This window comes from Crocuta crocuta, unplaced genomic scaffold (genome assembly GCF_008692635.1).
Source record: "Crocuta crocuta isolate KB4526 unplaced genomic scaffold, BGI_CrCroc_1.0 scaffold116, whole genome shotgun sequence".
NCBI classification, from domain to species: Eukaryota; Metazoa; Chordata; class Mammalia; order Carnivora; family Hyaenidae; genus Crocuta; species Crocuta crocuta.
In genome coordinates this window covers 3,411,669-3,425,335 of record NW_027531562.1, presented here as the reverse complement: position 1 = coordinate 3,425,335, position 13,667 = coordinate 3,411,669, and the positions used below count along the sequence as shown (strand labels likewise).

Here is a 13,667-nt window from a genome sequence, read left to right as displayed (position 1 = left end):
ATTGGTGAGTTTTGTCCCAATCAAAATAGAGTGTTTTTAACATTTCAATTATCACATGTTAGTAATTTCCATTCCTTTTTTTACTCTCATAAGATTTTCTCATACTTAGGTAGGCTTTTTTCTTTTACAAAAACAATTGAAATAATTCAGAATCATAATATTGAGTCATGCAAAAATGTTTCTGGTATGCTATTAAAATATGTTACAGAATAGTTTTTCAGCATGTTAACTTTGTTTTTAAAAGTATGTATGTCATATATATGTATGTCCATACATATTAGACATTAGACATTAGAGGAATATACACAAAACTCCTGATAATGATCCTCAAAGTGGATCATTCTATTTTCTCAGATCTCTATAGTGAACATATTCCCAGAAGGGAAATATTTTTAAAAACACATCGAAGTGCCATCTTTTTGACCAGACTTCAAAACTTTTATAGTTTAGTTAAAGAGAATTCTGGACATTTAGAAAGATTTGAAAATAAATGACTACAGGCAATTGGGTATAAAAGTGTGTGTTCCTCTAAAAAGGAAAAATCATTGGGTAGCAGAATTAGAATGGTGTTAATAAAAAAAAAGTGATTTGGGGGCACCTGGGTGGCTGAGTTGGTTAAGCATCCAACTTTGGCTCAGGTCATGATCTTACAGTTTGTGGCTTCGAGCCTCATATCAGGCTCTGTGCTGACAGCTCAGAGCCTGGACCCTGCTTCGGATTCTGTGTCTCCCTCTCTTTGTCTGCCCCTTCCATGCTTGTGCTCTGTCTCTCTTTCTCTTTCAAAAGTAAACATTAAAAAATCTAAAAAAAGAAAAAAGTAGTTTTGAGCAATCTTAAAAGGAAATATACAATTTCTGTTGGAGAAGAAGGCAGTCCATTTATCCCTCAAAGGACAGCATGAGCAAAGGCATGTGCTTGGGAATGAGGGAATATGGAATGTGGAGACCAATAAAGAGACTAAATTTAATCAGTTCATGATTGTTCTTTTAAGGCAGCAAGTCTGTTTCATGCTAGTGACCAGATATAATAAAAGGAAGAAGTCTTGATGTTTGGGAAGTGAATGCATTTGTGTTTTATTTTAAAGAATCTCAAGGGTATCTGGGTGACTCAGTCAGTTGAACTTCTGGCTTCTGCTCAGGTCACTATCTTGCAGTTCGTGGGTTTGAGCCCTGCGTTGAGCCCTGCGTTGGGCTCTGTGTTGGTGGTCCAGAACCTGCTTGGGATTCATTCATTCTCTATCTCGCCCTTTCTCTCTTCCCCTTCTCCCTCTCTCCCCCTTCCTTCTCCCGCCTCTCCCCTGCTTGTGCTCTCTCTTTCTCTCAAAATACATAAACTTAAAAGAAAAGAATCTCAGTGTTTTAGTACTAATTGTACTGTACTTGGACAACATTTTACATGATTACATATCATATAGTCAACACTTATATCATTGTTTCAGTGCTAATTATACTGAAAGTTTGTATTATATAGTTGAAAGATGATTTCTCTTTTCAGAAATGTCTGCATAGTAAAAGTCATAGAGTTTTCAATACAGTGCTGCTGAATGTTGCTCTCATAATCAACTTTTCAATATAGCATTTTTTTTTTCATAGGGCTTTTGCCAAGATGGCCTCAGCTCCTGCCAGCTATGGTAACACTACTACTAAACCAATGGGGTAAGTATTTTTAATAATTCTGTTTGAGTAAGTCGGTACTCCAGACCATAATTAAACTCTCAAGCCCTAAAAACACACTGACGCTTTAGGGTGCCTGGGTGGCTCATTTGGTTAAGCGCCCGGCTCTTAGTTTCAGCTCAGGTCATGATCTCCTAGTTTGGGAGTTTGAGCCCTCCATCGGGCTCTATACTGAGAGCATGGAGTGTGCTTGGGATTTCTCCCTCCTCCTTTTTCTGCCCCTCCCCAGCTTGCTCACTCGCTCTCTCTCTCTCTCTCTCTCTCAAAAAACAAACATAAAACGTAATAATTAAAAACAATGCTTTTTAAAATAAGTATTTTAAATAAATTAAGTGCAAATTAATATATTTTACATGGTATGAGCTATTGACTTCTTTTGCTTCCTTGTTAAAACATTACATCTTTCATTTTCAGAAGTTATATGAAGGTTAAAACTACTTTTATATCACTGCTGATAAGCAGTATAGATTGGGAGCTAGGCACTCAAGACTTGGCTTTGAGTTAGATGTAGGCATACTATTAAATGACAGGGAAGGAGTCTCCAGATCTAGTTCTGACTCCTGACTCCAGAGAATCCTATAGTGTGCATGATTTTCAAAGTAACTAAACAAGGTAATTCTAACTACTCTTTTTTATACCATGCTGGTTTCAAATTCCTAAAGTTTTAGAATAAAAGTGTACAGCCTAGAGGAAAACAGTTTTATACTAGATTCACCTTGAGCTTCTGGTTTTAATGGAACAGTTTGCATAAAGCAAAGACATTTAGCCTAAGGCAAGTATTTTAAGTCCTTTGACAAAATGAATCCAACCAGCCTTCCTTCATACAGTGCTATGTAGCTTAGCACTCCCTCAGAGTTGCCTGGTACCAGGGAATTGCCTCTGAACCCTTCATTCTAACAGAGATTACTTTCCTTGTTTCTGCTAAAAACAGGATTTCCATCTTGTCCATCCATTCCTTTCACAGAGGAGTAAAGGCAAGATAGGGAAAAGGAAATTTATTTAGAAAATTACTCTGATATATTTAGTAGACTTTCAGTTTCGTGTGTTAAAATCTTAACTGAATATTAAAAGCCTAAAGATTTCTTGTGGATTTCACAGTTGATAATTTTAATAAAATGTGTTGTAAGAAAATCTTGATGATTTGAAGGATATCCCTAGCCTTCTGATATGATAATACAGGAATACCATTCTGTCCCACAAAGCATCCCTTGATCCCAGGTGAGAGATTGACTGAGCCACAAATGTATGCCCAATGTGCAGGTCATTTAGTGGTGTTATTTTTGTTGCTAAATACTCAAACTAAACATTTCTTCATACTTGAGGTAAAATTCACCAGGTGTGTTGTGTTGCACATTTTTATTTGATAGAGTTTATGTATTGTGGAGAGATCGTAGAGACACAGGACTGGGTCTAACTGCTGTGATGTAGAGAATACAGTAACTTTTTGACTTACTCATAATACTCACACTCATACATATTTTCAGCATGTTGGTGTGGTGAATTCTTAAAACAAGTTACCTTAATTTACTATCTTTAATTTTATTGTTTTAATATTAAGGCAATCAGGAAAGCAGGGAGTTCTCTTCAAATTATAATTTGCCTAAAACCCATAGGCATAGCTCAAAGATATTGGGGGTTCAGTTCCTGACCACTGCAGTAAAGCAAATATCATAATAAAGCAATTCAAAATTGATTTTTTGGTTTCCTATGCATGTAAGTTACATTTGTACTGCACTGTAGTCTATTAAGGGTCTAATAGCATTTTGTCTTTAAAAATGTACATATCTTAATTTAAACATAGTTTATTGCTCGGGTGCCTGGGTTCCTCAGTCGATTGAGCATCCAACTCTTGATTTTGGCTCAGGTCATGATGTCATGGTTTATAGGATCGAGCCCCGTGTGAGGCTCAGCGCTGATAGCACAGAGCCTGCTTGGGATACTCTCTCTTCTCTTTCTGCCCCTCACCCCCCCCTACTCCTCCCCATGTGCAAGCACCTTCTCTCAAAATAAATAAAAATCTTAATGAGTTTTTTACATAGTTTATTGCTAAAAAATGACATGCCTTCTTCCTCACTAAATTATTTCTAACTTCTGATTTAAAGTGAGAGACATGGGCTCTTTTTTGTGGTGCCTCAGAGGTGGTAGACAGGCTGCTTTAGGATAAAGCTGAACATTTCTTTCCCAGCTACAGGCTGCCAGAAACTTGTTGAACTAGACAGCAGACACAGAGTTTATACCGTATATGAGAAGCATATGGCCACAGAAATTCCTGCTGATGCTCTGGATGAAGGAGAATTATAGTCGGAATAAGTGTGGGCAGTGACAAACAAGGATTCCCAGTGAGCAGGGTGTTTTGACCCATGGCTTTGTCTGCCTGCTGCTGAGTAAGAGTCATTTCTGCTACAGACCACGGAGGACTGGGGAAGGAAAGTACAAATCTGTTCAAGGTTGCATTGTGGGTGCCAGTCTCAGGGTTCTCAACTTGGTCATTATAAAAAAAGGGGGGTGGTATATTCCTGGACTCATTGATATTACTGTGCCTCATCACCTGGGACTCAAAAGAGCTAGCAGAATCCACAAAATTCTCAGTCTCTCTAAAGAAGATGATATCCACCAGTATGTTGTGAGAAAGCCCCTAAACAGAGACGGTAAGAAACCAGGAACCAAAGTGCTCAAGTTTCAACAGTCTTGGTGCTCCCCATGGCCTGCAACACAAATGTCAGTGTAGTGCCCCGAAGAAACCGCATACTAAGAAAAAGAAGGAAGAGGCTACAGAATATGCTCAACTTTTGGCCAAGAGAGTAAAGGAGGCCTAAGAAAACCTCCAGGAACAGATTGTCAAGGGACAGAAGCTGTCCTCTGAGAACGTCTTTCTACCTCTCAGAGTCCAGTCAAAAAGGAGATTTTTTAGAGTAACAAATAAGATTAGACATCAGAAAAATGAAGTGAGAGACATGTAACTCTTTCTTTCACCTGAACACATACAGGCCATTATAGAGCTATTAATTGTCCTTATTTCAATATTGTTGTATCTCAGGGAGTAGGAGGCACCAGGAGAGGGTGACAGACTGGGAAACAGGCAGTTGATGGAGCATTCAAAACACACCACCATATTTATCAGTTAAGTTTGCTAGCTTACATGAGCAAGGATTGTGGAACCCCAAAATAATTACAGTAGTGACAGCAAAGATGACTGATTGCAGATCACCATAACCAATACAATAATAATGAAAATGTTTAAAATATTGTGAGAATTCCCAAAATGTGACACACAGACATGAAGTGAACAAATCCTAATGGAAAAATGTTTAATTTGAGGGTCGCCTGGATAGGTCAGTTGGTCCAACTTTTGATTTCATCTCAGGTCATAAGATGGAGCCCTGTGTTGTGCTCTGTGCTGTTAGCACAGAGCCTGCTTGGGATTCTCTCTCTCCATTTTTCTGCACCTGCCCCCCACTCATGCTTGCTTGCTCTCTCTCTCGCTCGCTCGCTCTCTCTCTCTCTCTCAAAAAAATACACTTTAAAAAATAAACTAAGATATTTGAGGGCAGCTTTTATTTTTATATTTTATTAATAATTATTGATAGAATCTTTTATCACTGTTTTACTGTTAGATAAAATTACAGCCAGGATCTCTAGAAGCAAAAATTCTTGAGTCACATTTATTGAGAATAAAAGTGGTAGGTACAGTGAGCATCAGCATGTCATGTGTAATAGGCAAATAGTTTATCTGTAACAGATTGGAAAGATAATTTATACTTCTCATGATCCTCTTCTTTTGTCCCTAGTCTCTTATCACGAGTCATGAATACTGGATCACAGTTTGTGATGGAAGGAGTGAAGAACCTGGTATTGAAACAGCAAGTGAGTATACTTGTTAGAAAACATTCTGGTAACTTTTGAACATAAATGTTGACAGGTTGATTGCTTACCTAGAATACCTTCTAGATATATTCAAGTTAAAAATATTTGGAATAAAGTAAAATCAAGGGGTCTTTTTCTGCCATATTTAAAAAATAAGATGGTTTTGGGGCGCCTGGGTGGCTCTGTCGGTTAAACGTCCTGCTTTGGCTCAGGTCATGATCTCACGGTTCGTGGGTTCGAGCCCCGCATCCAGCTCTCTGCTAACAGCCAGCTCAGAGCCTTGAGCCTGTTTCAGATTCTGGGTCTTCCTTTTTCTCTATCCCTCCCCTGCTCACACTGTCTCTCTCTCAGAAATAAATTAAAAAAAAAAAAAAATTAAAAAATATGGTTTTTCACATGTGTAGTTCAGGGCTCTGTTATTTTAGGCTTTGTTGTTGTTGTTCATTTGGACTTTATTGACACTTTCATTTCCCTTTAACTACTGTCAGGTTTATAAAAGTACATTAACTGAAAAAATGAACTTACCTTATTTAGAATAATAAACTTCTACCTAATATAATTGTCAATTTTAACAAATATTAAGAGAGTAAGCAAATGAACTTAAAGGTCTGTGTAAATTACCATAAATTTTTTTTTTAAATGTTTTATTTATTTCTAGGAGAGAGAGAGAGAGACAGCATGAGCAGGGGAGGGTCAGAGAGAGAGGGAGTCACAGACTGAAACAGGCTCCAGGCTCTGAGCTGGCAGTCAGCACAGAGCCCGACGCGGGGCTCGAACCCACGAACCGCAAGATCATGACCTAAGCGAAAGTCGGACGCTTAACCGACTAAGCCACCCAGGCGCCCCTACCATAAAATATTTTAAATACAATGTATGTTTTGGGGTAATGAAACTAGCTTCATTTTATACTTCATTTTGGAATAACAGCCTTAGTTTTATACAGAAGACACTTTTTAGTGATTTTTGTTTTTTTTTCTGTTATTCTAATATATAAGTTTTCTGCTTCAGAGAGTCATCATTAATTTCATTTGTTTTCAATTAGGATTTGTTTCTTTACTTGACAGCATGGAAATTTTCAAATAAACATTAATATAGGAATCTTCCCTGAACCCTTCACCAAGCTTCAGTACTCAACACCTGTCATTCTTGTTTCATTATTCCTATTACATATTTTTATTTTACTTATTTTTCCTGAGATAGTTGAAGGAAAGTCTAAGACATTTTGTACATAAATATTTCAGTTTATAATGTGAAAGATTTTAAAGGCCAGAGTTTTAAGAGAGTTAGTTATTGGTTATTCAAACGTGAATAGTCTTTACTTGTTTTCAGAAAAAAGTTGATCTTTTCTTTCTCTGAGCTTTCGTCATACTTTTTCTTACAATATTTACATGGACTATTTTATATTGATGTTATATTTTACTCTGTTCACCCTCCAGTTTTATTGAGATATAATTGACATAGAATGTTTTACTTCTTGATAAGGGTCTTGATAAGATACTTGAGAGCAAGGAATTTTATTTTACCCATCTTAGAATTTTCCATAGCACTTTGCACACAGTAAGTATTCAGTTCTTTGAGTAGCATTTTATTATAAAAAACATGTAGTATAAATAAAGAACAGTGAAAAAATTCTAATTTGCTTTATTTAGTTAAAAGGCTCTTGACTTTCCAAACTTTACTTAAGATACGTTCCAAATTGCATTATCTCCTAATTACTTGGGAATGCTTTTTAGCGTCATTATCTCTCTTAGGAATTCTTTTCATTTCCGGTAAAGAGCCACTAGTAAGTACTTAATCCACTCTTTTACTAGTTTACAGTACTTCCCTGAGTCAGTTTATCTTTCTTCTGCAGAAGGTGAGAAGGTACAAAGTAGGAAGTTGGGCACATTAGAGATTAATGTATTGTACTTTACAGTTTAACCTAGCACTTGTTAAAGAGAAAATTACTCAGGACACTTATGAAAGAACAGTAAGAAAGATATCCCCACCTGGATAACATCGTCCTAATGTTCTAAAACTTCGCAGTACTGCAGTGGGAGATCTGGGTCAGTTTGGGAACTAAGAGGAAAGAGATAGCCAGAGAAGAGACTGCTAGAGATAAACTCTCACTCTCACACTTGTAAAGTTTTGAGTACTTTATGACTCTTAAAATCTCTATTATTTTGCATTTTAAAAATCTGAATAAATGTTTTAAATTATAAATAAAGAGAATAGGATGTCTCATGTTCAGTTTTCTGTGTTGCTTATTAGAGTTTTTTATACTTTGTTTCTTGGGCAACGTAAGTTTTCTGCATCACAAGTATCAGCTATCACATAAAACCATTTGAATGATATTCACAGATTTGGAATTTATTTGTGTGAGGATAATTGTACAAGAGGTGATGAATAATATAGCACAAAGTTGCATAATTTAGAAGTATTCTATTTCATTTTGGATTGTTTGCTAAAATAATCCCTCTTTTAAAAAGTGAATTAACAAGGGGTGCCTGGGTGGCTCAGTCTATTAAGCATCCGAAAGCGAAAGTCGTCATGATCTCACGGTTCATGGGTTCGAGCCCTGTGTTGGGCTCTGTGCTGACAGCTAGCTCAGAGCCTGGAGCCTATTCAGATTCTGTATCTCCTTCTCTCTCTGACCCTCCCCTACTCACGCTGTCTGTCTGTCTGTCTCTCTCTCTCTCTCAGAAATAAATAAAACATTAAAAAAAGTGAATTAACAAATTGCAAGCAGTAGAAACCAGTAGTTTAAAAATAAATTAAAAGATGTATCATCTAATTACAGTGTATGACCCTTAAGGTTATGATTTTTTTTTTTAATGTTTTTATTTATTTCTAGGAGAGAGAGAGAGAGAGACAGCATGAGCAGGGGAGGGTCAGAGAGAAAAGGAGACAGACTCTGAAACCGGCTCCAGGCTCTGAGCTGGCAGTCAGCACAGAGCCCGACGCGGGGCTCAAACCCACGAACCGCGAGATCATGACCTAAGCAAAAGTCGGAGGCTTAACCGACTAAGCCATCCAGGCACCCCCTTAAGGTTATGATTTGAATGAGAAAACTAAATAAATGTTTGAAATAGGGAAATTTTAACATTGACTGGATATTACTGTATTAAGAAATTATTATTCTAGTTGTGCTAGTAGTGTTATAGTTTTTTTATGAGTTCTTATATTTTGGAAATATGTATTGAAATATTGATGACTGAAATGATTTTATATTGGGGTCTTATTTAAAACAACCTAGGAAAGTGGGGACTAGGTGAGAGTAGACAAGATTTTCCATGAGTTGATAATTGTCGAAGCTGAGTGATAGAGGACTGGATGTTACTGGGTCCATATAATCTTATTTTCTTGATTTTATTGTCATTACTATGCTGTGATTTTGGAAAAAATACCCCTTTATATTTTATTATTTCCTCATCTGTAAGACATTGATGTCGATATTGTATTCATCCATAGATCCCTTTTTGGTATATAATTTTAAACTTTTGGAAGTAGATGATCCATCTTATTACTTCTCTCTTTTCCTATCTTTACTTCACTGACAGCTTTCCATCCCTTTTATCATTGATAATTCCTCATTTCCAGTGTGTTTCTGGTATCCACACATTTCATCTGATTCGTCACTTGGCTAATATAGTTTCCAAGATAAGGATTTTTGGGGCACCTGGTGGCTCAGTCAGTTAAGTTGTATGACTCTTGATCTCAGCTTAGGTCTTCATCCCACGGTCATGAGTTCAAGCCCCGTGCTAGGCTCTGTGTTGGGCATGAAGCCTACTTTTAAAAAAATAAAATAAGCATTCTCTTCAAGGAAGTCCACAAATTGGTTTTTATTCCCCGGGGGTTTTGATAATCAAGACAGCAGCAGCTCTTGTTGCAACCTCAGTGCTGACTTCAGCATCAGAATATCATCCTAAGGCCAAGGCTGCCGGGGGAGAATTAGAAATAGTTACCATAGACCAGTTGGCAATAGAAGGCAACAAGTGGCTAATCTAGGAGAACTACAGGAAAAAAAAATTTTTTTAACGGTTTTCGGTATAAAGCTGTATTTCTTCACTTAGATTGTTTTCTAATTCCTGTGCCTATTTTATTTCAGTTTGTTTTTAAGCAGTTACATCATCAGAGATAAGATTAACATTGTTTTTTTTCAGACTTTTCCAGTGACTAAAATCATAAAACATGACTGTGGTCGTAAAACCAATAAGGGTTTTTAGAAACCACTTTTTAAATTTTTTTCTCCAAATAAAATTTCTAGTTTATGTATCTAAATTTGAGGATTTTAGAAATAGTGATCCTTAATTTAGGATATCCATGTGTGTGAGACTTTTATCTCTCAAATCTATAGTGAGGCTCTCTGCTAATAAAGATTTGGTTGCTAACCTACACAATAATATTTTACATTTCATTTCTAAAACGGTTTCCAAAAACATTGAAAAATATGCTTGGGAATTTTTTTTAACTGTTTGTTTTTGAGAGAAAGAGAGTGTGAGCAGGGGAGGAGCAGAGAGAGAGGGAGACGCAGAATCCGAAGCAGGCTTCCAGGCTCTCAGCTGTCAGCACAGAGCCCGACGAGGGGCTACCAACCCCAAACTGCGAGACCACGACCTGAGCCGAAGTCAGACACTTAACAGACTGAGCCACCCAGGCCTCCCTGTGCTTGGGAGTTTTTTAAACAGTTAATGAGTTTCTTACTTATTTATATTTCATTTATATCTTTTATTGAACTACAGAATTTGTGTTTCTAAAGATGAATAAGAAGGTAACATTTGTTGAACATAGAAAATTGTATGGTTTCTTTCTGATGTTTTCTCTTTGCCAGTAAGCTGCCACAGGTCAGTATTTTTCAATCAGTAAAAGTTTATTGGTCTTGTATGTAAATTATTATTAATATTGATTTTTTTTTTAATGATTAACTCAATTCAAGCCTTCATGTAGGCAAAGAACAGAACCTGGGTAGAGCATTATTTGGTGACAAAGATCTTAGTAGTTGTACTGATTATGTCTTTCCTTTATCATTCTCTACACTTTAAGTTTTCCTTAATCATTGACAATATGTGAATATTCTCTGGTGCAGCAGTGGTAAATGATTCTTTGGGTGTTACATAGTTGGAAAGACCAGACAAAAACAAAGAACTGTCCCTGAGCTCATGAACTTTTAAACTATTCTGCTAGGAAGAAATTTTTCTTACGTTATTTAATGACCCGTTGACTGGCAGGCTTGTCTTTAGGTATTGCAGAACTATAAAATAGAAAGCAAAATTTAGTTATACCTTTTAGAAAAATCTCATTTTTATACTGAGGATTTATCAGAGGATATTGATATAAATACTCAAATTTCCAATTATTTTCACAAATATAACAGTACTATGACTCTTAAGGTTTTAGTCATTTTATAACATCTTTCCTGAATTTTTCTCCGTTTTACAGACCTAGTAGTGCAGTTCAGGGAGCTCAATGGAGAATTGTATGTAAGTTAAGAAATTGGCATGAAATTAATTTAGTAAAATTTTATAATTTTAATGTGTTCTTGCTCCAGATGTTTTTAAAAAATTATTCCCTCCTCTTATTTTGCAAAGTACTTCATCATCTTTTGTTATTGTTACTCAGAAAAAATATATAACTGAAGCTCTTTCTTTTGGAGAAAGCATTTTTATAGATTTAAATCTGCTCCCAGTCATTCTTCAGAGAAAGTCATGGTTTAGACTTATTTCTGCATGAATAAAGTCAATTGTATTTGAAACAAAAAAAGGTAAAATTTTGAGCCACCTTATTTTTTTTTAATTCTAAACTATAGAATTCGGGAAGTACATTTAGTTAGATTGAACCTTTGGTGCTTTTGTTTATATTAAAAAGTTCCTGGCCAACACAAATAGGAAATAATGAAATCGCTTTAATTTTATTTGGTAAGATCGTCTTAAAAGGTTTTTTACTTGCTAATCTAGAGAAAGAAGAAAGAAATGCATATTTTCTGTCTGGGAAAAGCAGCATTTTCCATAATGATAATCCATTTTAGTAACAAAATGTTTCATGACCTAAAGAAAGCAAAACACTTAGAAAATAGTAATGTGTTTATTATCTTCATTTACTTAAGTAATCAGATTTAATATTGCCTTTGTTGTATGAAGTCTCTAAGATTCAAAATATTCTTTACAGAGCATCCTGTACAATTCACAAAGGAATTTATCAGATCAAAGTAGGCAGAATATCATCCTAGTAGGAAAGCATTTTGAACAGGCATAAGTGTCACTTAATAAATTTTCTGTATTCCATGTGTTGTTATGTTCAAAATAATGATAAAAATCATCAGGTTAAAATGTAACAATACTATTTCTTATCCCAAGGCATGTGGGCATGTCAGGAGGCAGTCTTCTGCCAGTACCAGTGTTAAACATTACATGTTCAAAGTGGAATTTACTCGGGGCGCCTGGGTGGCTTAGTCGGTTAAGCGTCCGACTTTGCTTAGGTCATGATCTCGTGGTTCGTGGGTTCGAGCCCCGCGTCGGGCTCTGTGCTGACTGCCAGCTCAGAGCCTGGAGCCTGTTTCAGTCTATGACTCCCTCTCTCTCTGACCCTCCCCTGCTCACGCTGTCTCTCTCTCTTAGAAATAAATAAAACATTTAAAAAAAAAAAAGTGGAATTTACTCTATAAGAAGACAGTGCAGTATGTCATTGGAAATTTGGAATTTTTCCCAAGCAAAACAAAAATGGTCAATAAAATTTGTGTGTATCCATTTCCCCATTTTTTGAAGAGCACAAGTATCTTTTTGGCTTAGAATATACATTAGAAATGAGAGACTCTTGAAATTCTTTTATCTCATACATTTTCAAACTTTAAGTTACTTTTTTTTTTTTGATGTTTATTGAGAAAAAGCATGAGTGGGGAAGGGGCAGAAAGAGAGGGAGACAGAGGATCCAAAGTGGGCTCTGCTGACAACACGGACTGACGTGGGGCTCAAACTCAGGGACCGTGAGATCTTGACTGGAGCCAAAGTCAGCCACTCAACTGATTGAGCCACCCAGGCAACCTAAGTTACTCTGTTTAAAGAAACTCTTACTATCTGCAGAAAAGAAAGGGGGGGAAATGTGATTCTTATTTGGTCAAAAGTTTGCAATTACAAGCAAAAAGCAAACACCCAACAAAGTGAAAAGCCCAAATGTGTTTGTCTAAAACCTGGTTACACTTTCACATTAAAAGGACCTTTTGATTTAGAATTAATGTTTTTTTTTTTTTCCTGGAAACTTGAGTAGTACCAAGGATATTTACATCTATGACACCATTCACAGAATACTTAATTTTAGAATGTGTTAAATCAAAAAGTGAGCATACTTAAATGTGGACTGATTCGGTTGTTTTGTTAATAGAGAACAACTTTGGTTATTCTTCGGATATTTAACAAAATACTTATTTTTTCTACAGAATCTACCTGTTACTCGTATTTTAGACAATCTCATGGAGATGAAGACAAATCCTGTGAGTAGCATGTAACATTGTGCTTGTAAATTCGTCAGTTTATCAAAGATAATAAAATCTGTGTTCATTGTGGGCTTAATCACAGCAGACTCTATGAGGGAAAGAAAGAGTCGATGCTCTTCTCAAAGACCCTTTTTGTTTTTAGTCATTATCACAGATAATGAGAATTGGTTTTCTCTGCTGCTGTAACTGTTCTGGCCAGCTCTCATCCAAATTAAATGTAGATTATATTCTTCTTATATAATTAAATTTAGATAAAATATATCCTAAGGAGCAAGTTTCTGTAATTGACAAAGAACTAGTGGGCATCAATTGATGTAGTATAAAGAGTACCAGAGCAATTTAACTTTATGAAAATTGGGAGAGAAGTGAAATTTTTAAGTGCATGTGTTCAGATAGTACCAAATTGTTTTGGGGTGAAAAGTAAATTGAGAGAGAGAAATTGTTGTATGAATAGACAAATGGGTAAATACTGTTAGCATTTACTGCGTTTCTAAGCTAAGGGAATGTGAAAATCATAACAGTCTGTTTCATAAAACAGCCCATCCTGTTTCTGTGGCAGCTGGAATGCAGTTATCACAAGAGTCTAGAATCAAGAAAGGCAGCATCCAATCCCTAGTTTGGATTGATCTGGGCCTCTGTACACTTGGCAGCAAGGCTTAGGACCT

At 36.2% G+C, this 13,667-nt stretch overlaps 1 protein-coding gene across 1 annotated transcript in view; it reads left to right on the top strand.

The window, feature by feature from the left end:
• SCFD1 (sec1 family domain containing 1) overlaps positions 1-13,667 on the top strand; it is a 97,961-nt gene that overhangs the window by 70,005 nt on the left and 14,289 nt on the right. Inside the window, exons 18-20 of the mRNA XM_077772741.1 lie at positions 1,593-1,655; positions 5,462-5,537; positions 12,946-12,999. Of these exons, the coding sequence (XP_077628867.1) occupies positions 1,593-1,655; positions 5,462-5,537; positions 12,946-12,999 (193 nt within the window). The remainder of the gene's footprint in view (positions 1-1,592; positions 1,656-5,461; positions 5,538-12,945; positions 13,000-13,667) is intronic.